The sequence below is a fragment of the Anopheles ziemanni genome, chromosome X (assembly GCF_943734765.1).
Source record: "Anopheles ziemanni chromosome X, idAnoZiCoDA_A2_x.2, whole genome shotgun sequence".
NCBI lineage: Eukaryota > Metazoa > Arthropoda > Insecta > Diptera > Culicidae > Anopheles > Anopheles ziemanni.
The window spans coordinates 2,908,404-2,935,816 of NC_080707.1; the positions used below are offsets into that span (position 1 = coordinate 2,908,404).

At 49.9% G+C, this 27,413-nt stretch overlaps 5 protein-coding genes across 5 annotated transcripts; 2 read left to right on the plus strand and 3 right to left on the minus strand.

Annotated features, from left to right (window-relative positions):
- Positions 1-1,719: 1,719 nt before the first annotated feature.
- On the minus strand, positions 1,720-3,123 carry LOC131290530 (sulfotransferase 1C4-like). Its single transcript, XM_058319681.1, has 6 exons — positions 3,048-3,123; positions 2,845-2,957; positions 2,653-2,774; positions 2,374-2,566; positions 2,173-2,299; positions 1,720-2,105 (listed from the first exon to the last, which is right to left on the minus strand). Exons 1-6 carry the CDS (start codon positions 3,115-3,117, stop codon positions 1,720-1,722), a joined length of 1,011 nt encoding a protein of 336 aa, XP_058175664.1. The 5' UTR covers positions 3,118-3,123.
- Positions 3,124-4,116: 993 nt separating this feature from the next.
- LOC131291318 (vacuolar protein sorting-associated protein 8 homolog) lies at positions 4,117-8,111 on the minus strand. The gene is made up of 3 exons (XM_058320515.1): positions 8,010-8,111; positions 6,418-7,943; positions 4,117-6,344 (listed from the first exon to the last, which is right to left on the minus strand). Exons 1-3 carry the CDS (start codon positions 8,109-8,111, stop codon positions 4,175-4,177), a joined length of 3,798 nt encoding a protein of 1,265 aa, XP_058176498.1. The 3' UTR covers positions 4,117-4,174.
- A 2,801-nt stretch (positions 8,112-10,912) lies between these two features.
- On the plus strand, positions 10,913-17,209 carry LOC131290531 (bromodomain adjacent to zinc finger domain protein 1A). The gene is made up of 7 exons (XM_058319682.1): positions 10,913-11,004; positions 11,106-11,356; positions 11,708-12,028; positions 12,296-14,922; positions 14,953-15,850; positions 16,055-16,939; positions 17,029-17,209. Exons 2-7 carry the CDS (start codon positions 11,244-11,246, stop codon positions 17,207-17,209), a joined length of 5,025 nt encoding a protein of 1,674 aa, XP_058175665.1. The 5' UTR covers positions 10,913-11,004; positions 11,106-11,243.
- A 1,798-nt stretch (positions 17,210-19,007) lies between these two features.
- LOC131291347 (uncharacterized) lies at positions 19,008-19,718 on the minus strand. The gene is made up of 3 exons (XM_058320548.1): positions 19,655-19,718; positions 19,354-19,540; positions 19,008-19,270 (listed from the first exon to the last, which is right to left on the minus strand). The coding sequence occupies exons 2-3, from the start codon at positions 19,514-19,516 to the stop codon at positions 19,203-19,205; spliced, it is 231 nt and encodes a 76-aa protein (XP_058176531.1). The 5' UTR covers positions 19,517-19,540; positions 19,655-19,718; the 3' UTR covers positions 19,008-19,202.
- Positions 19,719-20,160: 442 nt separating this feature from the next.
- On the plus strand, positions 20,161-27,252 carry LOC131291321 (phosphatidylinositide phosphatase SAC2). Its single transcript, XM_058320518.1, has 8 exons — positions 20,161-20,604; positions 20,700-21,816; positions 21,885-22,212; positions 22,285-22,355; positions 22,838-23,065; positions 23,526-23,768; positions 25,702-26,971; positions 27,042-27,252. The coding sequence occupies exons 1-8, from the start codon at positions 20,502-20,504 to the stop codon at positions 27,147-27,149; spliced, it is 3,468 nt and encodes a 1,155-aa protein (XP_058176501.1). The 5' UTR covers positions 20,161-20,501; the 3' UTR covers positions 27,150-27,252.
- Positions 27,253-27,413: the final 161 nt, after the last annotated feature.

The following is a 27,413-nucleotide window of genomic DNA, read 5'->3' on the forward strand; positions in this document are numbered from 1 at the left end:
TGGCCCTCCCCCCTCTAGCAGCTTGCCATCTGCCAAGTGTTGGTGAGGGTTCGGGTTGAAACGGGCCGTTTTTGTTGGGGGGACGGGAGCGGGAAGAAACAAGTGCCAAACTAAACAAATACGTAGGGCGCTGCCGGACCCGGGGCGGGGGGGCCCTGGTCGAAACCCACAGTGAATTCTACTGCTGCTTTATGCTGTGTTTTTGCTGCTGTGCACTGCCTGCCAGAAAACTGCACACACCGGAAAACAATCGGACAGCACCCTCGACGGAGAGTGTGAAAAGAGTGAATCTCGGGCCCCGGGACACGGATTTTCACATGCTGCCGACGAGTGATGGCCGCGCGGACTAACAAACGAAACAACGGCCCGTTTTATGGGGTTTGCCCTTCTCTGCGCTGTGCGACAACGTTTCTTCTTTTTCGCTAGGGTCGGGTACTTCGCCCTCAGGGCGCTCTGCCGAGAATGTATTTATTGACGACCACCTTTCGACGGCCACGAGCTCGCTACTGCAGCTGGTGAGCTTTTCGATTTTTCCACGCGAGACACACACATGCTCACATGCGGCCCTTCTGGTACCACGGATCGCACTTTTGACCGAACGCAATTGCCGTCATAGGGGTGTGCGCAGTGCGCTTTCGTCATCGTCGGCATGCGGACGATCTGCTGCCATTCCACTCGTACCACAGGGCATTGCCGATGCTTGCTATCCCACGCTAGCGCACAGACCGGGCTCCGCGAACTGCTGCTCAACGTGTACCTTGCGAGCTTTGCAAACTTCCGCGCAACTACTGGAGGCGATTCACTTTCATCGCTTCCTTTGACTACTGTTTGCGATTATTTACACTTTGATATCGTCAGAGGTGCTGAATTCGCAGATTAATTGCTACGCAGCACCGCTACCGGAACGCTGATAACGACACATTCGTTTATTCCATCAGCACTGGCCAGCACAACACTGGAAAAGTGGTACATTAGCTTCTACGCAACCGTGCTTATCTGGTATACAACATTGCATGCTGGGCAGCCTTCTCTCCAGAGGTGTCCATAACACACAAGACAACATTTTATATTCCGTAAGTTGTGGCTTTCATTAGGTGGCGGAATGTTCACAAGTTTTAAAAATTGTAACAAATCAAATCAAATGTATCAAAAATTACATTCAAACCAGCCGAAGGAATTATTAAATGTTTTATTTCTTACCCATCTGTCCACGGTATGAACGGGATGAACGTGAGCCGTTGAGGTGCAACGTCTTTCGTCGAAAAGAGGCTGTTCAGATACTATCGATGTTCACTAAATTTAAGGTATATTTTATTTAAATTTCCATTGCATTAAATTGATTTAAATTTTGCTTTACCTTGTTGTTTTAATTGATTTCAGCGGAAATGTGACTTTCCAACACGACTGACACCACGTTTTTCGAACATGTTCCAGTTTGATTGGAGATAACCCGGAAATGTTTTAAATTAGAGAACGTGTTTGATTCAATCGTTGCTTATTTCTAAACTTCAATGTTATTTGAACCATTCAGTCGATGGAGTCGATTTGCGAAAAATAGCGTGGTTTTGTAAACTGGAATAAATAGATCAGTTCGGTGATATTGTATTACTCATGCGCAACAAAATCATTGTACTGGTAGGGAATGTAAAGTTAAGAATAAAAATAAAATAACCCAATTTATTGGTTTGAAAAAGTTTGATAAAATCCCAACATGTGCAATCAGTGCTCGGGAAACCGAATATCGGTATCGCTCAGGTTGCGCTCGCTCCACTCGGCGATCCGGCGCTGGATCGCTTCCGTCATCTCGTCGTTGCACCCTACCTGACCCTTGCGGACAAACTGCTGCTCGCCATCGTTCAGGACGCCGACCACCCGCAGCTCCTCGCACTGGACCGCCTTGTTGTGGCGGAAGTTGGCAATGTCCAGATGGGCACACATGGCCCCGATCTGCTCCTCGGTGACGGTTCGATCGAGAAAGGCGGCCGTTTTGCGAATGGTGTCCGGCAGGTTGCGCTTCATGTCCTCGTAGAACATGAAGAGTACGTTTTCCCGTCCCTTCACCTCCCACCCCTCCTTGATGTGGCTCCAGTAGGGCGACCAGGAGGCTAGAGTAGTGCGCGAAACCCGGGGTTATAAAATCATTGACATCTACTGACGATAGATCCAACTCACTTAAATCTCGCTCGAAATAGTCGTAAAATGTTTCGAAATCACCCACATAACCCTGCGTGCGGTAGAGACGGTTCAGATGATACCACGAGACGACCACATCGGCGGGATTCCGCGCGACGTAGATGATCTGGAACGAAGAACCGAAATGTCCGCTGCTTTGGTAACTTCTGCAACCCTTCTTCCCGCGCACGTGTGTCCTACCTTCGCATTACTCTCGAATACACTGGGAGGGAGCAACGAAATGGGCAAGTGGGTCTTGATGATGCGGGGCGTCGTCATCTGCGGCAGTGGAGGCGGCCGGGCAAGCTCCTCGACAAACCGCATGCTCTCCTCATTGCCTTCGTTTTCCCTCAACAGGCTCGCCTTCTCCTCATCGTGCACGAATTGATAGAATCTGGTTGATAGAGCAATGGAAACTCGGGTGGGTTAACGACCAGTTAACAGCTTGCTGTTGTTTAAAACTAACAAACGAATGCCTACTCAAAGAAGGGAACCCGCTGCGTCAGCGGTACGCTTTTGGCCTGCTCAAAGTCAACATCGTTACACAAGAGCCACACCATTTCCGCGGTCCACGTCGTGCCGGATCGGGGATATGTGACGACCTGCGGGGAGTTTTGGGCACAACATGTTCAAAAATAAAGCTGGAAAAAGGCAGCCCTGGAATCTGCTTACCCAAGTGTCGTCCGATCGTGCCTGGAAGGAGTACATGCTGTCGGCATGCTTCTTGAATCCGGAAGGGAAAAACCAACGCTTGTCGCCGACCTGCACGAATCCAGTGTGCTCCCCTGATCGAGGGAAAACGAGAGTGATTGGGAAACTCTTTATCCAGTGGTCGGAAACATCCATCACATGTCGGCGGCCCCGAATTTACCAACCATGGAAATCTCGCATTAGCTGCGCATTCAGCCGATCCTCGACGAAATCGATATTATACGGGAATGTCATCGTCTCACTTGTAACACCATACAACAACGCTCGTTGTATCTTCAAAAAAAAAAAACGGGCAAGTTTGAACGCTTTCCGTTACCGAAAACGTGCGCCAACGACGGCAGAAGAGAAACTAAGCGCCCACCACGGCGCCCAAAATGTGCCTACCCGCGTTGTGTGTATTCACTTCCTCTTCCTTGCCTTTGTTGGCGGTGGAGTGGTGGACCGCAGACGCGACGCCACAAGAGAAAGTTTCGGCATGATTGTTGACACGGTTACACATGCACAGGTGGAGCTGACCGGTTCGAGGATGCCCGGGGATCACCGTTGGGGGTAGCTGCGGGGTTTCGGGTGTGAAATTATTACCATTTCTTGCTTAATGCGAGACTTTTCCTTTTATTTCATCCGCGGCCTACGGTAAGGGCTGTTCGGTTGGGTTGGTGATCGTATATTTAAATTTAATATTTATAAACGAAAAAAAGCAAAAACCAAATTATCAACTTTTATTTATTTTTTCAGTGGACGATACACGGGTATGCAAATAAAGGCAGTCCTAGCAAACACAATCCCTGAGAGGGAGCGTTATAACGTTACATCAACCGAAAAACGATCCCCCGGCCAACTTGGCCGACCCGGAAGAAGAGCTTCCGGTCGGAAATGATTTTCTTATTACGATAAAATCCTTGAAATGTCGAAACACAGCGTTATGCAGCATCCAAGGGACATTTGCAAAGCGTATCAAGCGTCTGGCATTAACATTGAGTGATTGAAGAACGAGTATCATGTTTAACTTTGTGAACATTTTCGTCCTACAAAAATTGACGAACTAGAGTTTTTCCAAAGTCACATGTTGACATCTAGTGTGGGCTCAAACAGTGCTACATCATCGTCATTTGGGCGGGTTTCCATGGGATAATATGTATTGCACCAGATTGGATTTTATTTATCAACGCTGTTCAATTTTACATATAATTATTTCCTAAGCCTAGATTGATATCGTGATTTTGCGTTTAATAATGGCTAAAGAGCGAAAGGACTACACACCCACACACCGAGTGGAACGCGGCGGTTACGACTAGCTGACACGTGGCGGTGCGCTTAGCTTCAAAGTACTGCTATTACTTTCACTGCTTTGATCGTCCCGTGTCAGGGCGTTACTTCGCTCCACGTAACATTCGGGCATTTTAACCGAGCCCGATTCGATGATGACCGCGTCACACCGAGGACATTTCAACTTCCTCACCGAGCTTGTCTCGCTTGTCTGGCTCTGCGCGTCCGGAGCGCCTTTATCGAGCGGTAGGGTGCAGAAGCTGAACGCACACTGCCGATGCATGGCATGCCCGCAGTCGCCCATCACAATGATCGGTTCCTTGTCGGCGTTACACAAGCGCACGCGGCACACGATGCACTTGATCGATTTCACCGCCAACCCGCGCATTGCCAGCTTTCGCTCTCGGGCCAAAATGCTGTGCAAATCTTCGCCCAGGATGCGCGAGGTCGTTTGAATCAGCAGCGACTCGTAGGCGGAGTTCGACAACATGCCGATCAGCAGGTGCTTGATGTCACCGAAGTTGCCCGTTTTCGTGCCTGAATTCAACACCAGCTGCACCAGCTTGGATAGGTCCAGGAACTCGCTCGCGGAGTGCAGAACATTTTTGGTGATCGCCGTGAGGTCGTTGCGTGCGAGCACGATGTTGAGCAGCGAAAACCACAGCTGCTCCCGATCGCTCTCGGTCAGGATGGCCGAAGCCCGTATGCACAGGGCAGTTACGAGCAGGGCGCACATTTCGGCGGAACTTTCCGGTGCCTCCTCCAGGTTCTTCACCGCCACGGCGTACGCTGATTGATAGTCGCCTTGCTTTTCGTAGAGAAAAATAAGCGGCGCGCTCAGCTCGAACCGTTTGATCGTACGCACCGCGTTATCTAACCGGTAGGAATCGTTCGATTTGAGAAACTCTGTCACCTCCTCCGGTCGATACTGGCACAGGAGTTCCAGGTAGCGCTCAAGGTCCGTCGTTTCCAGCTGCACGGACAGGCGGATCAGGGCACCGAGAAAGTTAAACAGCCTCTCCGGGACCGCGGCGTGATCGAGTATTTTCAAAAAGTTGCTTAAAAACTTCATAAAATTATCCACCAGCACGCGTGCCGCCTGCTCGCAGTTAATATCGACTAGCTGGCAGAGATGCTTGACTACCAGCGGGTAAATCTGTCGCTTCGGGTCCGTTGCATGGTGTGATACGTAGGAAAACAGCTGTAAATGCCGGTACTCGTCCAGCAGGTAGCATTCGAAAATGTCTTCAAATCGTTCCAAACGCTCCAGCAGATACTCGGCCACGTGGTAGCACTTGTTTTGGCGCGCTATCTCCAGCAACTGCTCGGTGGGAATGTGCTCGAGACAGTTGGAGCGCAACAGCTCCAGCCAGGTTTGCTCGCGTTCGAAATGTTCCCGCCGGGTGAGGGGAACGTCCGGCGGCATCGTTAGGTACGCCACCACCTTGTCCAGCAGCAGGTCGCTTTCGGGAAGCTCGCGGGACGCAATCTGCTGCGCAATGAAGTTCAGCAGTGCACCAACCTGCGACCAGGTGGCCCGATCGGGCGTGACCACGTTCACTAGAATGTTGATAATACGCTGGCGCTGCGAAAGGCCCAGCTCGCCGTTAAACTCCCGCTCCTGGAAAGCGAGCGAAATAACGTTCAACGTTTCGCGCGTATCAAACTCGAGTAGCTTGCGTAGGTACGGATAGGGCAGCTCATCTTCCGGCGCGTTCTTCGAGTGGATCACCGTGAGACACCGCAACACCTCGTGCTTCACGGTAGGAATGGTTTCCGGTGCGATATCGCCTGTAGGATAGCCGCGACCGGCGAGGCAGCTGGAAATGTACACCAGAATGCAGTTGCCGAGATGCAGATTGCCCCCGGCGGGTTCGATTTGCGGGATCAGATCGGTCAGCGAGATCGTGTAATCACCGAGCGCTTTCGCGTTCAGATACATCTGGGCACGGTAAAGTTTCTCCTTGCGACAAATCGTTAGCACCTGGTGCAGGTCCAGGCACTGCCAGTTTAGCTTTAGAATCAGTTCTTCCAGCCGCACCGTGTCCCCTTTCTTCCAAAAGTAGTCGCAAAGCACTTGCGCCACGCTCGGGGCAATGTAGTCTAAATGCTCCCGCTCGATGTGATTTGCTATGATGAGCAGGTAGTGGTCGGGCGAAGGAAGACGATCGTACAAATCTTCCCAAAGGAGTTGCCTAAAAATAAATTCAAAGTTTAAAGAAAGGATCATAACAATACATATTCGAAACCTTTTTAATTGCTACCTACTTTTCATTGATCTCAATCAGACAGGCTATAATTTGCTCCAAGCAAAGCTCCGGCTGCTTTTTGGTCGCACTCAAGTACTCCTCGTACATTCGAAGGATGCGCTCTTTAGCGGACGCCAGTCGCCGGTGGCGACCACCCGCTGCCCGGTAGCCCTCGATTGCCAGATCGATCGCTTCGTCCCAGCGCTGCATGGACGCAAGGTACGATATTCGATCGCTCCACGCTCGGGCACTGATGGCATGGAGGCTTTTGCCCCCGAGGAAGTACAAGCGGTTGCCTTGCGACACGACCGTGCTGTAGCAGGCAGCGGCACCGGCGAGGGCCAGCGCAGGCGACACATTACCGCCCGTGGCGAGCCCCTTGAACTGCGCCGAGTTGTACATGAGGCCCACGTTGGAAAGATCGATCTGTTCGAGTTGGCGGCTGGTGCGTACATCGGAGAGATGCAAAATCTCCTTCGTGTCCAGACATGCGATCGTTTTGGGTCCAAGCCAATGCACAGCGAGCAAGTTGTACGACAGCTGAATGTGACGTAGAAAGAGCAGCGATATGCGTCCGCTGTTGTTAGTCAGTTGATAGAAGAATAGGTCGCTGCCACGTGCTGCGGCCAGTACTGGATCGATGGTGCGCCTGGAGTCCGCCGCCTGTATGAGCACCATTTGCCAGGCAAGCAGCGGCAAACAGTCGGGATAACTAACCATTGGATGAAACTTTATCACCTTTAACCGGGGTCGTATGAGCACGACGAAAAACTTGCTCAACGTTGCCAGCGCTACCAGGGTGTACGTTTTCAGTGGATGCTCCTCCTCGCCGAACAGCAACGGTTCCACCGTGCACACTTCACCGCGCGCACCACTAAACAAACACCGAGCATCGCAACCTCGGATGCCGAGACGGCGGGTGAAGTTAAGGCTCCATACCGAACCGCCCGAATCGGCGCACAGTGCCAACGCGGGTTTGTTGGTCCATTTGAGGTGCAGCACGCCCGTGTTCGGGGTGATGACGTCCGTCAGTGTTCGTATAACGTCACCCGTTTGCGTGTCAATCATAAGAATACCGCCACGAGCGAAGCCCGCGAGCAGCCGCGAATTATCCTCATTAAAGGCCATCGCTGCGACCGCCCCTTGCAAAACCCCTTCCTGGCAACACCATTTCAACGTTTGGGTACAATCGAACGCCAGAATGTGCCCGTGCGAGGTACCGACAGCGATCATCATCGAGACCGCACAGGACGTGGCCAGCCCGGCGTCGACGCGATCGACGGCCGAGGTCAACTGCGCCGTGACGCCCTGCAGCACGACGTGCCGGAGAATCGATTCCAGTCGCAGATGATCGTCCAACGACGGGCTCGGCGTAGTTGCACTGCAATCGTCCGCCAACGAGGTGTGTGTCCCGGAACCATTCCCATTTGATTGATGTATTCCAAGCGCTGAAACGCTATCCAAATCACTATCGATCTCGCTCAGCACACTTTCTAGCGTCGGTATCGTATCCACGGCCGGTATTGCATATTCCTCGTCGTCCAGCTGGGAAGCAAAATTAAGACATCATAACGGCTGCACACGTGAACCGGGGGACATTCCTATACACACCTCTTCTATATCGAGTTGCAGTGACTCAGCCAGCATGCTATCATTGGAACCATGTTCCGAGTCCAGCAGTGACGGGAGCGACGGTGCTTTCAGTGTATTCATGCCTAGACGGTGCCTAGAATCAATTGGATGTGCAGTATGTAATTATGATAAGGAACAGCACTATCAGTGGAAAAAAAACACTGCCTACTTTTGACGCCCTTGTTTTAGACTAGTGTAGGAAACTGCAAACCGCACTCACAGGTTCGATTAACTTTTGATACCGGAATGATTACTACTAGATCAACATCACTTATATTATGTTAGTTCATTATGATAATTTTTCCATTCATTTACTGACTATTTATTGAACGCGTAAATATACGGGCCTAGGGCATGTATACAACTGACAAACGACAGCGAAAACGCGAAGGAAAAACAGCTGTGGCTCGCTAGAATGACAAACAAACTGTCAGCCTCGGAGACGGCCATTTTGGTGTACGGTATCCGCGGGTAAATTTCGCTCAACACCTTCTTTGTACAATGCTGTCAACATAGGTGTTATTTATCGCATTTAATTTGGATTATGCAGTTGCGTGCAGTGTACGTTTTACACCACAACGCAGTGCATATGAGAACTACTTTTGACTACTCTCGGTACGTATAATTCACCAGTAGTTCAAGCTCCTTCAGGTTCGGTCGGTGTTTCATACCCGACCTACCGTTTTTTATACCAAGTTCGTAATGTTAATGCAAGTTTCCAAACATGCCGCGAAAAGGTACTTGTTGCTATTCTCAACTTGCTGGGTGTAGCAATTGTCGAACAAATAGCTTCATTCGAATATGTTTTGTCCACCGAGCTTTTCGGTCAGGATGAAATGAAAAAATGAAGGATTTTAAAGAAGATATCGTGTTTAAAGCACAGATGCTATTCGGTGCATGTATTTCAAGATTGGATCAACGCTCCTTCATTTCATAAAATATTAACAAGGACTGCAAGAAGGAATTGTATAAGTTAATAAACTGGAGAATAGCTTTCCTACAGAATGTATACACAAAATATTGGAACAAATAAAGATGAAAAATATGTTTGTAAAACCCACAACACATGAGGCTTAACATTTCAAAAAACCAATTTGAAAACACTTCTTTTCCTCACAAATGAACCATAAGATGAAGACTCCTCACTAGCCCCGATCATTTGCCATTAAGTTAAGACGAATTTTGTAAAGAACTAAAGTTCATCTTTCCGTATCAGTATCAATAGTTCGCGATGGTACGGAACTAGAAATCGGGCGTAAAACATATGTTGAACAGTACGTTACTAGATCAAGAATTCTCTGTCTAGGAAAGACCTCTGATTCATGGAGTTTGATCATAAAAAAATCCTTCGTAATTTGTATTGCTTCGAAACCCATTAATTTCATCTATTAAACACGAAAATTGCGAGCCAAGCCTAGCCGGCTGTGCCGTAGCATGCCGATGCAGTGTTGCCAGACAGAATAACACTGCCGAGGGCTTTTATATTTGTCGGCAGATGTTAATTACGGTACGGTGGTGGCTGCAACCTCCAACCTGCGAAGGAAGCTGACTTTTAGTTGAACATTTCCTGTCAGCGCAGTCAGATGTGCGCGGCGCCAAGAAGGTACGGCCTGCAAGTCCGAAAAGTGGAGTGTGGTACTGTTTTTCAATGTTGGTTAAGTAGTTTCTGGTTGAATCAGTGTGCCTCGGTGTCGGATTTTGTGGTGACGGTGACGCCGGGCGAAGGGATACGCACGTAATAAGTTATTCCCCAATAACACCCCATGTTTGGGGCATCGTTTGCGCGCCGTTGTACGTTCGCGCCTTTTTCCCAAGCAATGGGGAGAAAGAAACAAAATGGGGCTTTATGCATGCACGTTTTCGCATAGCGTTGCAGTTTCATTCATAGATTCGAAACTCTGTAGAACTACTCGTGAACCGCGGCATTATGCATATGCTCCGTTATTGATTGATAAAATTTGTTGATCAACAGGAAAATGCGCACACGAAAAGGGAAACTGTTTGTGAACCATTCATCACGAGTATAAAGAAAACTTGTCCTCGTAACTACTATCAACTATTTTTCAATGAATTTTGTGTTTCATTCGGGTCCGCACTACGTGCGTAGAAAAATATGTGGGTGCGTGCGTGTGCTTTGTTGTTCGTCGCTTCAAGGAAAGCAATTGCTTTCTTCGGAATCAAAATAAACTACTGTTTACTATTCAAACGGTACCAGCATGCAGGGAAATGTTTGCCCAACGCAATGAAATCAACCATCGCCACAATCAAATTAATACAACGAATCTACAAAATGCATCATAGGACGCTCTGAAACCCCGGGGGTAACACTTTTTGGCGGGAGAGTTTACAAACGCTACCGCGCTTTTTTACGTTTTTCAGGCGCTTTAAATGCCAAAACTTCAAAACAGCGACCTGGCAACACTGGGCGCCCGCGCGAGGAAGCATTACAAACGCGCGGTTATGCTTTGCCGATCATAAACATTCAAGGACGCAGCATAAAAATCGCAGGAGTTGTAGGGTGGGTGATTTTCTATTTTCACCTCGTCGATCACACGGCATCGTCGGGAAGCAATTCCTCGGCAGCATTATGCTGTGATGTAAATCGCTTCTGGACGAGAAAAGGAGTTCTTGCCTGCCAATGAATGAACGGGAGCTAAACCGTGCGGAAAACAGCTGCCGCGGCGTTGTGTGCAACATTGACAGCTTGCTCGGGCGGGTAGCGGGTAGAGTGTGCTTGGAAGCGGTACGGAAGGGTAGTGCAAGCAAAACACGAGGAAAAGGAAAGGGAGTCATTTGAGCATTTTCTAGCAGTTTTCAGCCAGTGTGTATAGCAAGAAGCATGGGCACTTCGGACTGTCATGTAGCGTAGCGTTATTTGCTGCCTCACATACGCAGGGCTTGTTCGTTTCCCGCTTGGGGTTGCTAGGTGCTTCCTCAGGGCGAAGCATAATATAGCATCGTATACAACGTCGCGGTACGAGGCGCAACCACAACCGTTTTCAGCCGTCTTGTGCGCCGTCCGTGGAACGGTCTCTATAAAATCTCGTGTCGGTTCTTTCTCGTTATCGCATCCAGTGTGTAGCACAAGCGAGCAGTTGCAGTGGTGTCCAAGTAGAGCCCCAACAGTTCCACGGCGTTGAATCGGACAACCTCATTCACACCCGCACGAGGGAAACGCGGCAGTGACTGTCAAGTCCATCAACCAAACGCAAAATGCCGCTTTTCCGGAGGCAACCGTTCCAGAAGGTGACGAGCGGCGAGCGGCTGCGGGATGACGAAAAGGTGTTCTACTGCGAAGCGACGGGGGAAATCTTCACCAACTACGAGTAAGTATTGCGCCATTTGAAGTGTGTGTGTGTGTTCCGGGGCACGGGAACAAGGCAGGTTGATGGCACACTTTCCGGAGCACACCATTTTGTTCATCTGCCGAGACCCGGGACCCTAGAGGCTCATGATTCTTTCTGCGAACAGACAACCCCGCGTTTCATCCTCCAGCAGGTGTCTCTTTGCTCATTCATTTCTTGGTTGCGTCAAAAGTTACCACTTGTTTCCGCATGACGTAGTGTGCTGGTACGGCGCAGGAAACCGCTTCTGATAGCGTTTCGAGCAGCGAACGATTGCAATTTTCGTAATAAGAACCCAGTGGCAACCACTAATGATTTCCCTATACATTCTAGGGACTTCTTTCACCGCATGATGCTCATTTCGTCGATGTTGTGGAGCTGTGCACTCACCGGCAAACCGAACCTTACCTACCTCGAGGCGCTCGCATCAGAGAAGGCGGCCAGAAAGATGCTGAAAACGTTCCCGGATGCCGTCAAGGGCCCGTTTCTGCTAGTGGCAACGCACACCAAGCGTACCGCGATCAACGAAATGCACGACGACGTCTACAGCTTCATCAAGGATCAGTTATTTAAGGGCGAGGAGGTTGAAGCGCTGGATCCTGTCTCGAAACACTTTCGTCGGGCTCGAATAATGAAAGTTGAACCCGGTGAGGGGTAAGTACCGTACAGCTCACCAAGAATATTTTAAATACCATGCTGGAGGATGCTGCCTAAACACCTCCTCCTTTAATCTGCTAGATGGCCTGAAATGAAAATGTCTGAGAAAAATTAAACGTAGAAATAGCAACTTCTTAATTTTCTTTGCTTTTTTGGGAAAGGGTAGTTGAAGCATTTAGTAGTATTTAAAATATTGTTTTTCAGGCGATTTTTCTGTGCGGGATAATTGCAATGCAAAATATCGTATTATCATTCTCTTTAAAGCTGGCCAAACCAACAGAAACCGTCCAACTTGATGTACCACGTGATGGGCAAGGACTACGCCACGCCGAAAGTGTGGATCGTGCCCGGGCCGATGCTGAAGCGCGACCGCCACACGCTGACGCGCGATAAGTGCAAGATTTTCCTGAAGCAGCACATCGAAACGGGCCCGGGCGGGCTGCTACGCATCAAGCAGGAATCGCTGGACCGGTACGTACGTGGCGAGGGGTTAACCGATGAGCAGGTGTTTTTCGGCCACGTACCGGACTTCGAGCTGTCCAAGAAGCTAAAGCGAGAAGAAGCTAAGCGCGAAGAGCGCAGCAAAGCGAAGGCGAACGGGGAGACAAAGCGAAATGAGGCCGCCACGCTAACCGGAAGCGATGGTGGCGGCATCGTTCGACCGCCCGAGAAGAAAAAGCGCCAGCAGAAAAAGGGCAAAGATAAAACGGCAGTGGCCCAAGAAGGAGACAGTGGCGGTAAAGACCCAAAACAGTCCATGAAACAGCTGCAGGCGAGCATTGAAAGTTTTGTCGAACGATCGCAGGACGATCTCGAGAGGATTGCGAAGATGAAGGAGGAGGAGATGCTGCGCATGAAGCAAAAGGCGGAGCAGGAGGCTGCGGCGAAGAAGCGACAAGAGGAGAGGAAAGCACTGCTGGCGAAGCTGGTCACACTGGCGATGAAAAAGTACAACACGGTGTTCGACGATCAAACGCTCGAGGATCAGCGCGTCATACCGCCGGTGCGTCCCGTACGTACGCTCATTCCGGCGAAATACTTTGGCAACTTTGTGTTCATACTGGAGTTTCTCAACTCGTTCAGCGATCTGCTCTCCAGCCGTTCCAAGTTCCCGAACGGATTCACGATGGATCTGCTCGAGCGTGCACTACTGCTGCGCGAGGTAAACGGTCCGCTGAGTGACATCTTCCAGGTGCTGCTTAGTGCGATCTTCACCCAGCAGGCCGAGGAGGAAAACGAGGTGGACGTGCGGTACAAACGCCCGGAGAACATTGCGCTGAAGCGGCAGACGGTGCCGGATCAGGTGCGAGCACGCGATACAGCCATCTGGGTGCAGAAGCACTACTGCTCCAAAGTGCACGAGCTGCCACTGGACTCCACGACGGTGTCGGAGGTGCTGCGGTTGCATCTTCTGGCCTCCGGCGCACTAGTGGAGGAAAAGGCAGCCAAACATCGGTACTACAACCGAGGTGGGTTTGTCAACTCCGACGACCCGGGATTGCGCCTGGTGCAGGACTATCCGCACATACTGCGCGCGCTGAAATCGTACCCCGTCTATCAACTGCCCATCGGTGACGTGATACAGCTGCTGTGCTGCCTCATCCACCAGTTGCTCACGTACAGCGGCGTGCGGGAGCTGGTCGAGGAGCGAGTGGAGCGTGCCCGGGTGGCGCGCATCAACTACCAAGCGAATCGAGCTGCCCAACGGCGGGTCACCAACAAGGTTGGCTCGGCGAAAAACGTCGCACGCGAAAACCTCAAAAAGGAGCTGGCAGCGTACGAAGGTGGTGATGGGCCGGAAAAGGACGCCGCACGGATTGAGATGGCTGCGCGCTTGGATGCAGAGCTGAACAAAATCGAGGTGGACGCCGAACGCCAGCTAAAGGAGCTGACCGCCAAGGCCAAGAAGCTGAAGGAGGACTTTTTCGATTATCAGATCTACCTCGGTACGGATCGATGCTACCGTAGCTACTGGCTGTACGAGTCGCTGCCCGGACTGTTCGTAGAGCATGATCGGACGGCCGTCGGGCAGTGCGCCGAGCAGCCCACGATTAACAATGCCGACCTAGCCAAATGCCCCAACGAGATGCGCCGCAAGTATATCACCCGGTCGATTATGACGGCCGGAATGAGTGCTTCCTTTATGGAAAGGTTTACGGCCGGTTCGCTTCCCGATGAGGCGATTTTGTATGACCAGTTGCTTGCTGAGGGTAGCGCCGACCTGCCCGCACACGAGAAACAAGCTCTCCTAATAGAGCGACAGCCCGTTCCGCTGGAGAATGGTGGTGGTGATGGTGGAGATGAAGTGATCCAGTTGGATCCGGTGATTCCCACCGCACCCCCGCAACCAACCAACCAAGAGCTGCTGATGTGCACGGCCATCCCAGACAGCTGCCCGGTGCACGCAGACAGGGAAGGGCCCTCCTGGGGATACTACGCGTCGGCCGAAGAGCTGGACGCCCTCATTCATAGCCTCAATGTGCGTGGCTTGCGTGAAAAGCAGCTGCGTGAGACGCTCGAATGCGAGCGTGATCTGATCGCGACGCACATTGCCAACTGCCCCGCAGCGAAGCTGTCCATTACTGCGGACGCCAGCAGGGAACAGCTGCTAGCGGTGATTGTGTCCCGTCAACAGCGCAAGTACGACTCGCCCAACTTCAGCTACGACCCGGGCACGGAGCCGAATGAGATCATGGAGGCGGTGCTGGTGGAGAATTTGCTCGAGCTGGAGGCGAAGATTACGGTTGGCTACCTAGGCGTGATGCGTGTGCGCGATCGACAGAAATGGCGGGACGCGATCGAGGCGCGCTCGTACGACGCTCAAACGGACGAACCACTCGTTTGGGGCCCGAAGTGGCTGGCCAAGCTAGGGTGCCACCAGAACGGCGGTGGTGGTGGGCATGATTCGCAGCCACAACCAGAGCAGCAGGAGCAAGAGCAGGTTAAACAGGAGCAACAAGAGGATAAGGATGACGAGCTGGGCAGCGACGACGAGTCGGAGATGGACGACGTTGAGCGGCTTCTGTCGCACGCGAAAGAGCCAGGCTACAATCTGCCCGATACGACCGTCTCCCTGATGGACGATTCGACCGTCGACGACGAGAGCGATGCGCTCGTCTATCCGCTGCACGAGTCCGAGACGCTGCAGAGGCGTGTGTACGAACTAGCGAGCGCACTGCTGCAGATCGAACAGTGCATCGAGCAGAAGTTTCTGCGCCACCCGTTCGGTCCGAAGAAGGAGCACAAGGATCGCAACTTGATGCAGCAGAAGCAGCTGCAGGGGCTCAAGAATCGCATCAAGTGGGAAGTGTCGCTGATGCGCTCGTCTTGCTTCGCGCAGCTATTCCTGCACTACGCGGTGCTGTACGATGCGATTCACTGGTCGCGTTCGGCCGAGCGCATCAGCTGCATGATCTGCCGGCGCAAGGGCGATCCGGACCTCACGCTGCTATGCGACGAGTGTAACCGGGCGTGTCACATCTACTGCCTCAAGCCCAAGCTGAAGCAGGTGCCGGCGGGCGACTGGTATTGTGTGCGCTGTCGCCCTGAGCAGCACCAAGTGAAGAAACCGGCGGCGGCCAACAAAAAGAAGAAGATTTTCAAATGGGAAGATGACGACGATGATGATGAAGAGGATGTGGAAGAGGAAGAGGAAGAGGAAGATAATGAGGTGCAAGAAGAGGATGAGCAGGAGGAAGAGGAGGAGGCAGAGGATCAAGATGCGGACGATGATGGCGAGGAGGATGCTTCGTCGCTCAGGGCGGACGACGAACCGGTTGAGAACGGTGAGCATGACGGCGGTAGTGAAAGTGAAGATGAGCACATTGGAACGAAGAAGAACAGTAAAAGCAGTAAAACAGCAGCCGGGAAGGTCGTCCCACCTCGAGCAAGCCGTTACCAAGAACGTGCGGAACTGAGTGTCGATGATGACAACGGGAAGAATAGGGGTAGGGGCAACAAGAGTAAGATCCCTCCGACGAGGGCAATTGTCACGAGACGTGCTAGTCGATACCAGGAGCGGGTGGAGGTTTCCGACGACGATGACGACGATAAGGATGATGAGGAATATGGCCCAAGGAAGAAGGCTAAGTTAAGTAAAACAGCGCCGAGTGCAGGAGGCAGTAAGGTTAGCAAGGGCGGCCCCGCTGCGAAGGGCACCAGCAGCACGAGACGAGCCAGCCGGTATCAGGACCGTACCGAGGTTTCTGACGAGGATGGAGAGAATGAATCGGATGATGACGCTGGTGGTAGCGCGATAAACGATAGCGACGAGTACATGGAAAATGGCCGGGGAACGGTCAGCCGAGGAGGAGGGGCGAAGCGGAAAAAAACGCAAGAAAACTCTCCGCCAGAGAATGGGCGTCCAAATGCAAAAAATCCACGCCGAACCGCCCCGAAGCGACAGCAGCAACCGCTGACCAACGGGAAACCCTCCAAAGGTTCCCCTCGTCTGACGGCGTCCAGCGAGAATGCTGGGAGCGAGTCCGAGACGAGTCCCGGCCAGCTGCTACGGGTAAGTGCCCGCTCCACCAAGGGCCGCCGGCGGTCCTCGCTGTCCAACGGAGCACTGAACGGCGATGAGGCAAACGAGTCAGCAGGTGCACCGGGGCACCGGGCACCGCGCCGATCACGCCGCACCGGCGATGAAGTGCCGCTCAATTCCGTCGTCCTGTACACGCTGATCGACGACATTCTGAAGCATCCGGACTCGTGGCCGTTCAACCGGCCCGTCTCGGCGAAGGAGGTACCGGACTACTACAAGGTGATCAAAAATCCGATGGACTTTGCGCGCGTCAAGTCAAAGCTCAATATGGGCGATTACAAGATCAACGAGCAGATGCTGGCCGACGTGCAGCTGGTGTTCCGCAACTGTGATCTCTACAACACTGACGAAACGGACGTTTTCACGTAAGTAAGCGGCGAAAAGCTGCGGCTTCCTTGTTTATCCGCCATTTATTCTGAATTAACTAATCTATGTTCCCTTGTGTCCCCCACAGAGTTGGCCGCAACCTGGAGCGATACGTCGTCAAGCGGTGCAAAGAACTATCGCTGCCGTTCACCCCAAGTGACATGCAAAAGTTCACCGTTGAACAGAACGGTCCGACCGGCAGAGCTGCCGATGCAGAAGCGACAAATAGTGGCAGCGACGACGACGACGACGACGACGACGACGAGTAGTATTCTTATGTGGTTAGTAACACAGCAATCGCAGCGGCAGCAGTACTGCAAAAACTGACAATGTGTTGGAAAGAGGGCCGGGCATGGCATTTTACAAGTAAGGGAGGGAATGCGCAGTCACGATTGATACTCATTACCGAAGCGATTGCATGGGAAGCAATATCTTTATTGATTTTCTTACGTGCGCATTTTGAAGGTGAGGAATACTAGCTGCCGCATGGTCCGCGGTCAACATAAAATTAGAGCAAGAAGCCAGCGGAAGGTGTTGTGCCAACCCGTTGGACACGCTGTTAAACAATTTAAAAAATCCCTTCGCCCCTTGTCGAGACCAAATTGGGAAGAAACAATTCTAACAAGTATAGGAATGTGTACTGCATTCAATTGAACATATTAGTGCTAAGCAGAAGAGAGGGCAGGAGGAGGTGGATTCGTCTTTTAATGTGTTTGTCTTAGGATTATATATTTGTCTATGAATTTTACTATAGGTTTTATTCAATAATTATTTCCTTTTTTAATAATATATTCCTTTTAACGCACGTTCGTCTCGCTGATAACACTAGCACCGCCTACCATTAGGGCTTATAAAATGCTTGTTTTGGTACTTGGCACGTTTTCTGGTGGGGCTTCTTCAGCTCGAGATCGTAACGTTATGGTTAAAGCGCAACGATTTTTGGTGTGGTCACGTCTTTGGCGTAACGATCGTCCTCGATCATGGACCCTACCCTTAATGGACGTACTAGATTTCCTGTGTGAATGCATCGGCTCTCGTGGGCCGATTTGCTGGTAATGGTATGCGTTGTAAAAATTAACTCGCGAATCGAACAACGATCAATCACTCTTCGTGAAGAGTCGAAAAGCGCATTGCTTATGAGGGGATTTGTTGCCAGGGAGAAGAAAACTTACGAACTTTATGCTCGTTTGGGTACCACCAGAAAGATAAACTTTCTCTACGTCCTGTTGTGGTCCAATTTAATGGATTGCAAAAATGTGCTAGAGGCAACACACAGTGCAACCGTTTCGAGATCTTAGGTTTGTCAGCATATATCGTTGCGCAGGCTGTACGAAGCACGTATGCATGAATCTGGATAACTTTATTATTATTTAAAAAAAATAGCGCATAGTTGTAAACGCATCTGCCCCAAATGCCCCAATACACGTACCGTGCTAGTTACAAAATTCAACATACCATAGCAATGCGTTCAAGTATTTACTGTTTAGTTGATTCGGTTGAATCTGGATAAGGTAAACTCGAGTTGGAGAGAAGCTGGTAGAAGATCGAGCGAACAATTAAATGCCGACGGTATAGAGGCAACCACACCAAACGGCCCTTTCGAGTGTCTATTTTATCAAGGTTTAACTGTAAATAGCTTTGCTCAGGTAGTAAGGAGCGCGCAGTGCGAATGTGGATAATTGTCCTCAAACAAACGCACCATTTGGATGTGGGTGGCCTCCAACAGAAACTGTGTTAGTTACAGAAATCTTCATGCCGTGGTAAAGCGTTTAAGTATTTCCTCTTTGTTTTTCTGCGATTTGAAAATGTAAAACTGAAATATAAATAAATATCTTTTTGTACTTTAAATTATTGGGTGTTTAATTTATTTAATCATATTCTGTCGCGTACGATGTTAAAGATGTGAATGGTTCATACGTTTTCTTCCAGCAGTGTATGACAAATTATACGATTGGAACACAACACATAAATCAGCGGAAAAGTTTGTTCGTATCTTGATCTGTCGTTAGTAATAGGAGGGGGCATAATAAAGCTGATAAAATAAATCAAACAGCGAGGATGCTAGCAACATTAGTTTCACAAGATTTTATTACTGTCCAATCTCAAAGTTGGCAAATTATTTTTCGAAGCGTATCCAGCTGCATCCGATGGCCGGTTCTAGGAATCAAACATCAAACACATTGATAGCAGATAGGACATTACTAGCCGACGAGGAAACTTTTGAACTAGTTGCTAGATGGCTGAATGATGGTTTTCATCCGCTCAATGGTGCTCTTCGTGTTCCTTCCTCTTCGACTCGGCCCATTTGGCCTGGTTTGCGGGCGAGTTGGCTGCAAAAACAAGCGCAAGTATCGGATGTAAGCAAAACATTCTCAGTGGGTCTTAGCGAACGAGATAGTCAGTGAGCACTTACCCAGCTTATGGATTTTGTAGAACAGCGGAATGGACACACCGAACGCAATGAAGTAATAGCGCCAGATCCACTGGTTCTTGAAGTAATGCTGGATCGGAAACTGTGCCAGCTTCGCCGAAAAGGTGTACGGGAATTTCATCGGGCGAGCAACTGGATCCGACATTTTGCTGCTGTGTTGATTTACGTTCTAAGGAGAACACACAAGAGACGAGTCATTTTACCACGAGCGCAAGAACACGAGCAGAAATAAATCGGCAGAATTTACTATTATGTAATGCTTCTGGCCGGAACATTCGCTTACCTGCACCAGATTCACTCAGCACGATGGACAAGTTGCTTCTTCTCCTTTCTATGGCCGAAAGATGGTGGACAGGTCAATTGACGTTTGCAGGCAATTTATTTTTTTGACAATCGCGATGTGCTCGACTGCGATGCTGTCAATTCGAAATCATACCACGATGTACCCGAATGGCAGTTAGAGATGCCGCTGCATTACGATTTACATGTCAATTTACGAGCCTCTTTAGTAGTATCTATTGACCGAGTGGACCACTTTTGAAAATACATTATTTTTGCCGTATAAAATTGGCTAAAATGCTCCAGAAAATTCATTCGTCCAGCAGGGTGGAACAAGGGAATATGTGAACGACAACACCGTACTGCATGAAATGCTCGATTGTCAATGAAAACAACAGCACAATAGAACTCGATGTCATTTACGGCAGCATTTATTGACAGTGTTTTTTGTGTCTATTCAGCATTTATAATTTTCCTCTGTGAGCCTCGTCTCTATCCTTTTCAAAATGGGTCGAGGTATTGATGGAATTTGTTAAGAAATAACAGTATTACACTTGAAAAGTTGGTATTTGATTGCGGTGTTCGGTTACTCTAAGTAAACGGTCGCAGAAAAGTTGTACGGTTGTTATACTCTCCGATGTTATTCCAGTGCGCCAGACTGCTGGTTTTCGTTTAACTTTCCGCTTTAATCAATATTGTTTCCCTTGGAACAACTTGCATGAATCATCAACCATGGAATTCTAAATGTTGTTACCTTGACTACCATTTTCGCTGGGTGTGCGTTTCCGCAGTGCGAGAGTGATATATTTGAAAACATCAAACTCGAGTGTGACCAGGAAATTTCGAAAACAATGGCCATGGAAGTGTTTCAAACGGAGTCACATTACATTTTTTTGAAAAAAGAACGCAGTCTCTGGTGGAACCGATACACATCGGAGTTTCAAGTCAAGTGTGGTAAGTATTGGGAAACACTTACTCTACTCAGCCCTGTGTTGGGATAGGTTCGTTGTTCAAGAGCTCAAATGAACCCTATTTTCATTATTTTGCAGGATGGGACCTGTCCTCGGTGGACGACATTGAGTGCATTGGTGTGACGCATGGCATAGTGGGCACCATCGCACTGCAAGGCGTCTTGGAGCCGCATCTCATCGTGATAAAGGAAGTGGTTCCGGTCGGCGTTCTGTATGCACCGCATCTGGTCTACAAGATCAAAAGCATTGCTGTGCTAGGCCCGGAGGGGGCGGATGTTTTGTTGCTGAACTGCAGCAAGCACAACACGAACCATGCGATTAAAGTGGCCCCAGTTGGCGGTGCCACCAGCGATGGCGGACATCCGTCGCCCAAAAGTCGACTGTTTGAGAGTTCGGCGCTGGTGAACAAGACGTGGGGCGCCGTGAAGAGTGCGGGCAGTTCGATACGCAACACGACGGAAAAGGCGGCCGCCATCGCGACTAGCCAGGTCAAGTCGACCGTAAGCATGGTGGTGAAAGACCCAGTGCGCGTCGAGAAGCGCGTTATCGACGAGCTGCACAAAATATTCGACGACACGGATAGCTTCTACTACAGCCACAACTGTGATATTACCAACAATTTGCAGCGGCGCGGTGCGCCCCCGGATGATCGGTTCTACTGGAACCGTACCATGCTGACCGATCTGCTGCGGGTTGCACCGGACGAGCAACCGAACTGGGTGCTACCCATCATACAGGGGTTCGTGCAGGTGGAACAGTGTGTCATCGGAAACGAATGTTTTACGCTGGCCCTTGTGTCGCGCCGGTCGCGAAATCGGGCTGGCACGCGCTACAAGCGCCGCGGCGTTGACGAGCACGGCAACTGTGCCAATTACGTCGAAACGGAGCAGGTACTGTCGTTGCGGCAGCACCAGATCTCGTTCACGCAGGTGCGTGGCTCGGTGCCGGTCTACTGGAGCCAGCCGGGGTACAAATATCGACCACCGCCGAGGCTTGATAGGGACGAGTCGGAGACGCAGCTCGCCTTCGAGCGCCACTTCGACGGTGAGCTGAGTATTTACCAATCGATTTGCATCATCAATCTGGTGGAGCAGAGCGGCAAGGAGAAAGTCATTGGCGATGCGTACGCCAACCATGTGCTGAAGTATAATTCCGATAAGTTGATATACGTAACATTCGATTTCCACGAGTATTGGTAAGAAAATGTAGGAGCAAAAATAATACCATACGTTACACACATATTTCCCCTTCTCCGTGTCGTAGCCGCGGGATGCGTTTCGAGAACGTTTCCTCTCTGATTGAGTCGCTCGCCCCGGAGGCCGGTGCGATGGGCTTTCACTGGCGCGACAACAACGGGCCGATCTGCAACCAGAAGGGCGTGTTCCGGGTGAACTGCATGGACTGTCTCGATCGCACCAACGTGGTGCAGACGGCCATCGGCAAAGCGGTGCTAGAGTCGCAACTGGTGAAGCTCGGTCTGGCCATGCCGTACTCGCAGCTACCTGACCAGCTGAAGGCTCCGTTTATGGTACTATGGGCGAACAATGGTGATGTGATCAGCCGACAGTACGCGGGCACCAATGCCCTAAAGGTAAGCGACTCGATTGGAATCCCCTTAAATTGAACGCGAAACCAAACTGATTGCGGTTCTTTTCCTCACTAGGGTGACTACACGCGTACTGGAGAGCGGAAAATCTCCGGCATCATGAAAGATGGTATGAACTCGGCAAACCGGTAAGTGGACCAAGAGTTCGTTACCGTTCACACGGTAATTTCGTTTGATTGTGTTGATTTGAAAGTTAATGTGGCTAACTCCATGCGCTAGACATATTTTGTTCAGAGTGGAGTGGTAACTAAATATAGGTCGATATTTTCTTCTTTGGCAGTTACATTTCGCCATCATCATCATGATTCTTTCAATTGATGGTTGAATAATAACACGTGTGGACATTTAGTATAGTGTTCCGGCTTTTTCCTTTTTTGTTGTTGTTGAGCATTGTTGATGGTTGTTGATCGGAAAATGCTGCGCGACTGTTCGTAATCGCTCGTATTTTCTTCTCTCTTTTATTTTTCTTCTTATGTATCGAACTCAATTTCGAATCATGACGCATGATGGACATCGATGATGGATAATGGCATCCGTTTGAAATTTGCCCGACACCCTCCCCCAAAAACCCGTTCGCCCGTATCGTTACCTATCTCGTCCACGGCGACAGCTACTTCATACAACACTTTACCGATACGTTTCGGCAGAGTTGCATTGATTTACTGCAGGGCCAGTTGCGGGAGGTAGAACAGTTCGCCGTCGATGACGTTCCGGCGGCCCTGGCCGGCATTGCCAGTACGGCGCTCGTTCCGTCCGGCCCGGTACCGCTAGCGTATTACAACTATGGGCAGATGAGGGCCGAACACATTTTGCTCGAGCAACTGTTCGACAATGCCAGGTGCGGTCAACTTCCTCCTCTGTTTTACTTCTTGAAAGCCATGCGATGCTCAAGAGGAACTAAGAATCTTGACGTTTTCGAAATACAACGAAATGTTTTTAAGCTACAAGTCAGGGGAATGTTGCTTTATATATTATACACACCACTGATAGCATTGTTTTCCAAAGCTAAGTATTGTTTATGTGTTACTTACCTCCATAACATTAATTAATTGATCTAGACTCATCTTGTTACAATTCGTTATTTCAGAGAATGTGTTTCCCTAAAAAACCAGTTCAGTTAAATTGAAACCTTAGGACGGTATGTTGTTTAAGTACAATATTGTACCTTTAAGGATCAATTGGTACTCTTTCTACATCGTGCTGGTGGGCTATAGTCGGGACCCTCTCCTTACGTCGTATCTTATCTACTCCATGTTATCTTGTTCCATGTAGTTATGGTTTTATTTATTCCTTTGTAGTTACTATCTGGCCCGGTTTAAGGACACCTATCGTCAGGCGACGATCGACATGATGCTAGGAAACAACGTTTCACCCGAATCAGTGTCGGCACTCGGTGGCAGTCAGACGTCGGCGACCGATGAAACGGACGCACTGGAGGGTGCGGAACACGCCCGGCTGCTCGTGGAGGACTGCCGGCGGCTGCTGCTCGGCACGACCCAGCTTCCCGTTGGTGCGTGGGGTCTAATCGACGCCGATCCTGGGTAAGTGTCGTACTGAAACGATTTGTTCGTACACGCGCCTGATTTTATCATGTTGGAAATGGCAATTTCATTCGCATCATACCATTTTGTTGGAGTGGGAGATTTTTGTTTTACATTATTAGTAAAAAGTATGTTTTAACAAATCATGGTTTTGTTTATTTGTTTCCTTTCTGTTTTGATATTACGTCGATCGGGCAGAGAATATCTAGATGAACAACTTCAAAATAACATAGACGATATTACCCAACAAGCAGAGGACAGCTCAAGTTCAAGCTCGGGTTAAAGTTAAAACCAGAAATAAATTTAGCAGGATGTGATATGCAAACGGCAAAATAGTTCACGGCAGGTCGTGCAGGACGTTTGGCAATCGACAAAGAAAACATATTACGATAACCTCAAGAATCAAAAATGTGTATTACGGCGCTACAGTGCATTTTAAACGTGTTAAACAATTTTCCGTAATCAATACAAGATAGTGCCTTATGATTGGAAAGTAGTAAAGCGTTGCAAGCGTTGAAGCAGCGTTGTTGAAGTAGAGTAGAATCTGGAGAAGTACCAAAGATACTACGAAGCAATCAGGAGCGGAAGTTACCATAGGAATAGTATTTACATTCTGGAGGGTAGTTCCAGGGACACCTAGATAGAATCCATCTATGTGATAGAATCCAGAATTCACGTACGAAAGCTAACAAATTACCGTAGGCAGAACTCGCCTAAAGCAGAAACCTACTATAGGCGACCAAAGCACATATAAGTGAAGTATGAAGCAAGAGTACATATACGCAGTAAAGTGCCTCACGATTATTGCGAAAGAAACGATAAAAAATCTTGGTACAATTTAAGTACTTTTTGTGGCCGTGGGTCTACATTTTGCTGTAAGAGTCTTATCGAATGCTCATTTTAAATATAGCTGCACAATAATATATACACTGTTAAACATCTAAGGATGTAACCTTGGTGACTACATCATGTAATGAATAAATAGCAACTGATTTTATTTGCCGAACATCGGAATGTTTCGTATGTCCTTCGATTCAGCTTTATCATCGCTGGATAAAGGTGAATTTAAAAGGTGACTTGATCTTTAAAATGTCTGATAATGCATGAACCAGACGTGAATAGATGAATCAGAGATGGGTAAAACGATGGCTGTGAAAGTGTAGGAGGTGAATAAGAGAAAAAAAATTATTCAGAAAACTCCTCCGGTTTGGTGAGAACGCAATAGAGTACGACAATGAAATCAGTGTACAGTTGTGTTATAGAACGGTTGTTTCTCAGATTGGTTTTATACTTACTAATAATAACAGGTCTGCTCGATTCCATAAGTAATAGCGGTTTATTTATAATCAGGTCGTTACATTCGTTTGTTTTAAAGTATGTTGGCGATTGATTTTAAAAGTTATAAGTAACAAGTGGAACATAATCACAAAACTTACCAGACTTGGGTAGTGTGTTAGTCAAAACGGCTCTAGATAATGCATGTAACGTAACGGAAGAGGTTGTATGCTTGTATTTTTTTCACCATCATGAATGCTGTTTCTAACATTGGCATACTTTTCTATTTAGCATCCTCATTGGCGAGTATAGAATGAAATACCAAACGAAACAGTGTTTCCTTCAACCTTTCATTGCTCAATAATAGCTTGTAATAGCAATTATTCTTGGTTATTTATCAATTGTGCTTTATTTTGTGCTTTTTTGTTTATTTTGTGTTTCTCTCATCAATGTTAAGGTTGGGATTAAAACAAAAATCATGTCGGGTTTTGTTCACCTTGCTTTTGTCAAACATCAAAGCGAATGCTACGCATGTTTACATATGATCCTGATCGATCAGGCAATGCATTAGTATTTTTTTAGTTACGGATGCTTATGCGGTGGAAACTATGTTTAAGATTTAAATAAAGTAAACTGAACCGAACCCAACTCCCTTTAGCACCGGTGATCCGAGCGAAACGGAAGTGGACACCATTCTGATACTGACCGACGACTGTTACATCGTCGCCGAGTACGATTCGCACCTGGACAAGATCGTGCGCTTCGAGAACGTGCCGCTGGACAGCATCACGCTGATCGAGCTCGGGCTGTTCCAGCACAACAAGATGTTCCAAGGGCCGGCCCCGGCCCATCTCTGCATCCGGCTGAACTACGCCGTGGACGGGGTGGACGGGTACTTCCACATGTTCCGCTCGCCGAACATTCGCTTCTTCAACAACGTGGCGGTCGTGATCCGCAAGACGGAGGAGATCACCGAGTCGCTGACCGCGATCGTCGACCTGTTCCGCATCGCGCTCCAGAACCGTGGCCGGCTGGACGTGCACTTCCAGTGCGGGGGCAGCCTGCAGCGGCGCAAAAGCCGCACGCTGCTCTCGGTGCCGGCTGGCATCCCGCGCAACCTCTCCGAGTCGCAGCTGGTGCAGATGGGCTCGAAGGCGTTCAGCAACATGGCGGGCCAGTTCAGCAAGATCGGCCAGACGCTGAACGCGACCAAGATCGGCCGGGGCGGTAAGAAGGCCGACAACGACGCGCCGAACGCCAGCTCCAAGCGGGACGGCCGGGCGGCGTCAGCGTCCGGGGTGGATGGGGTGGCCGGATCGTCTGCCATGGGGGCGGCGCTGCTGCTGCGCCCGGAGTCCGCCTACGGCAGCGGGCACAGCCGGTCCGAGCGGTCCTGTTCCGACTCGGAGGAAGCCGACGGCAGCAGCATCTACGAGCCGGAGCTCGATCTGGTCGAGCAGAATCCGCTGTACAACGAGAACGTGTTCCTGCCCTCGGTCGGCATCGTGATGGGCGGTACGAACAACGATGCGGACGACGGGGGGGCCGGTGGCACGAACGTGCTGGAGGAGCGGGACAGCATCGCGAAGATGTCGTCGGACGTGTCGACCATGTCGATTTCGTCCGTGACCGACAACATCAACATGCCGGTCGGCATGCTGGAGTGTGCCTCGCCGATACGGGTCAGCAGCCCAACGCCGGAGATATTCGTCGACGGTGGCAGCGAGGGGCTGGTCGGTGGCGCGGGCAGGCAGCAGGTGCGCAACATGAGCCTCAATCTGCAAGCCCCGCCAGGCGCCGGCGCCGGCCAAAGTGGAGGCGATAATGCGCTGCGCCAGCTCAAGAAGCTCACCAGCCCGCTGTCGAACATCGGCAAGGGCCTGCAGACGCTCGGTGCGAATCTGGATCCGCGAAAAATCACCGTCAAGGTAAGCACCATCGGGAGGTCCGGTGGATGTCACCGTGTCACATGGTTAACGTTGCCATCTTTCTTTCCAGAGCCCGGTCGTTCCGGTGCGGAGCGCTAGCAGCACCTTTGACGAGATCAAGCAGCTGGAAGAGAAGTGGGAAAGGTCCAACTGCCGCACAAAGCTGATCGCACTGTAGGATGGCCCTCGCGCGCCCTCATATTCGTAGCTGTTGCCCTCCCTTGAAACCCTCACCACGTTCAGTCGTCACCGATTGACAGCAGCACAATCTTAATCTCACGTAGTGTTACACACCCGAGCAGCATTAATCGATCAGAGTTGCTTTACATCGCTCTCGACTTACCACGTTCTTAGTCAAGAAGCGCAACCTGGTCAGAGCACTGAATCTGATGCTTCAAATTTGAACCGTGGGAAAAAAGGCTCATCTGATAGATTTATGTCG

Bases quoted from the DNA above. Each gene is read 5' to 3' on its own strand.
- LOC131290530 (XM_058319681.1), bottom strand. From the start codon at position 3,117: ATGACATTCCCGTATAATATCGATTTCGTCGAGGATCGGCTGAATGCG. The intron at 2,567-2,652 runs GTAGGCATTCGT...TCTATCAACCAG, and splicing joins CAGCGGGTTCCCTTCTTTGA to ATTCTATCAATTCGTGCACG. The intron at 2,106-2,172 runs GTGAGTTGGATC...GCACTACTCTAG, and splicing joins CTATTTCGAGCGAGATTTAA to CCTCCTGGTCGCCCTACTGG.
- LOC131291318 (XM_058320515.1), bottom strand. From the start codon at position 8,111: ATGAATACACTGAAAGCACCGTCGCTCCCGTCACTGCTGGACTCGGAA. The intron at 7,944-8,009 runs GTGTGTATAGGA...TTTGCTTCCCAG, and splicing joins TGCAACTCGATATAGAAGAG to CTGGACGACGAGGAATATGC. The intron at 6,345-6,417 runs GTAGGTAGCAAT...ATTTATTTTTAG, and splicing joins CTGATTGAGATCAATGAAAA to GCAACTCCTTTGGGAAGATT.
- LOC131290531 (XM_058319682.1), top strand. From the start codon at position 11,244: ATGCCGCTTTTCCGGAGGCAACCGTTCCAGAAGGTGACGAGCGGCGAG. The intron at 11,357-11,707 runs GTAAGTATTGCG...TATACATTCTAG, and splicing joins GAAATCTTCACCAACTACGA to GGACTTCTTTCACCGCATGA. The intron at 14,923-14,952 runs GTGGTGGGCATG...AGCCACAACCAG, and splicing joins GTGCCACCAGAACGGCGGTG to AGCAGCAGGAGCAAGAGCAG.
- LOC131291347 (XM_058320548.1), bottom strand. From the start codon at position 19,516: ATGTCGGATCCAGTTGCTCGCCCGATGAAATTCCCGTACACCTTTTCG. The intron at 19,271-19,353 runs GTAAGTGCTCAC...TTGTTTTTGCAG, and splicing joins CTACAAAATCCATAAGCTGG to CCAACTCGCCCGCAAACCAG.
- LOC131291321 (XM_058320518.1), top strand. From the start codon at position 20,502: ATGGCCATGGAAGTGTTTCAAACGGAGTCACATTACATTTTTTTGAAA. The intron at 23,066-23,525 runs GTGCGGTCAACT...ATTCCTTTGTAG, and splicing joins CAACTGTTCGACAATGCCAG to TTACTATCTGGCCCGGTTTA. The intron at 26,972-27,041 runs GTAAGCACCATC...CTTTCTTTCCAG, and splicing joins CGCGAAAAATCACCGTCAAG to AGCCCGGTCGTTCCGGTGCG.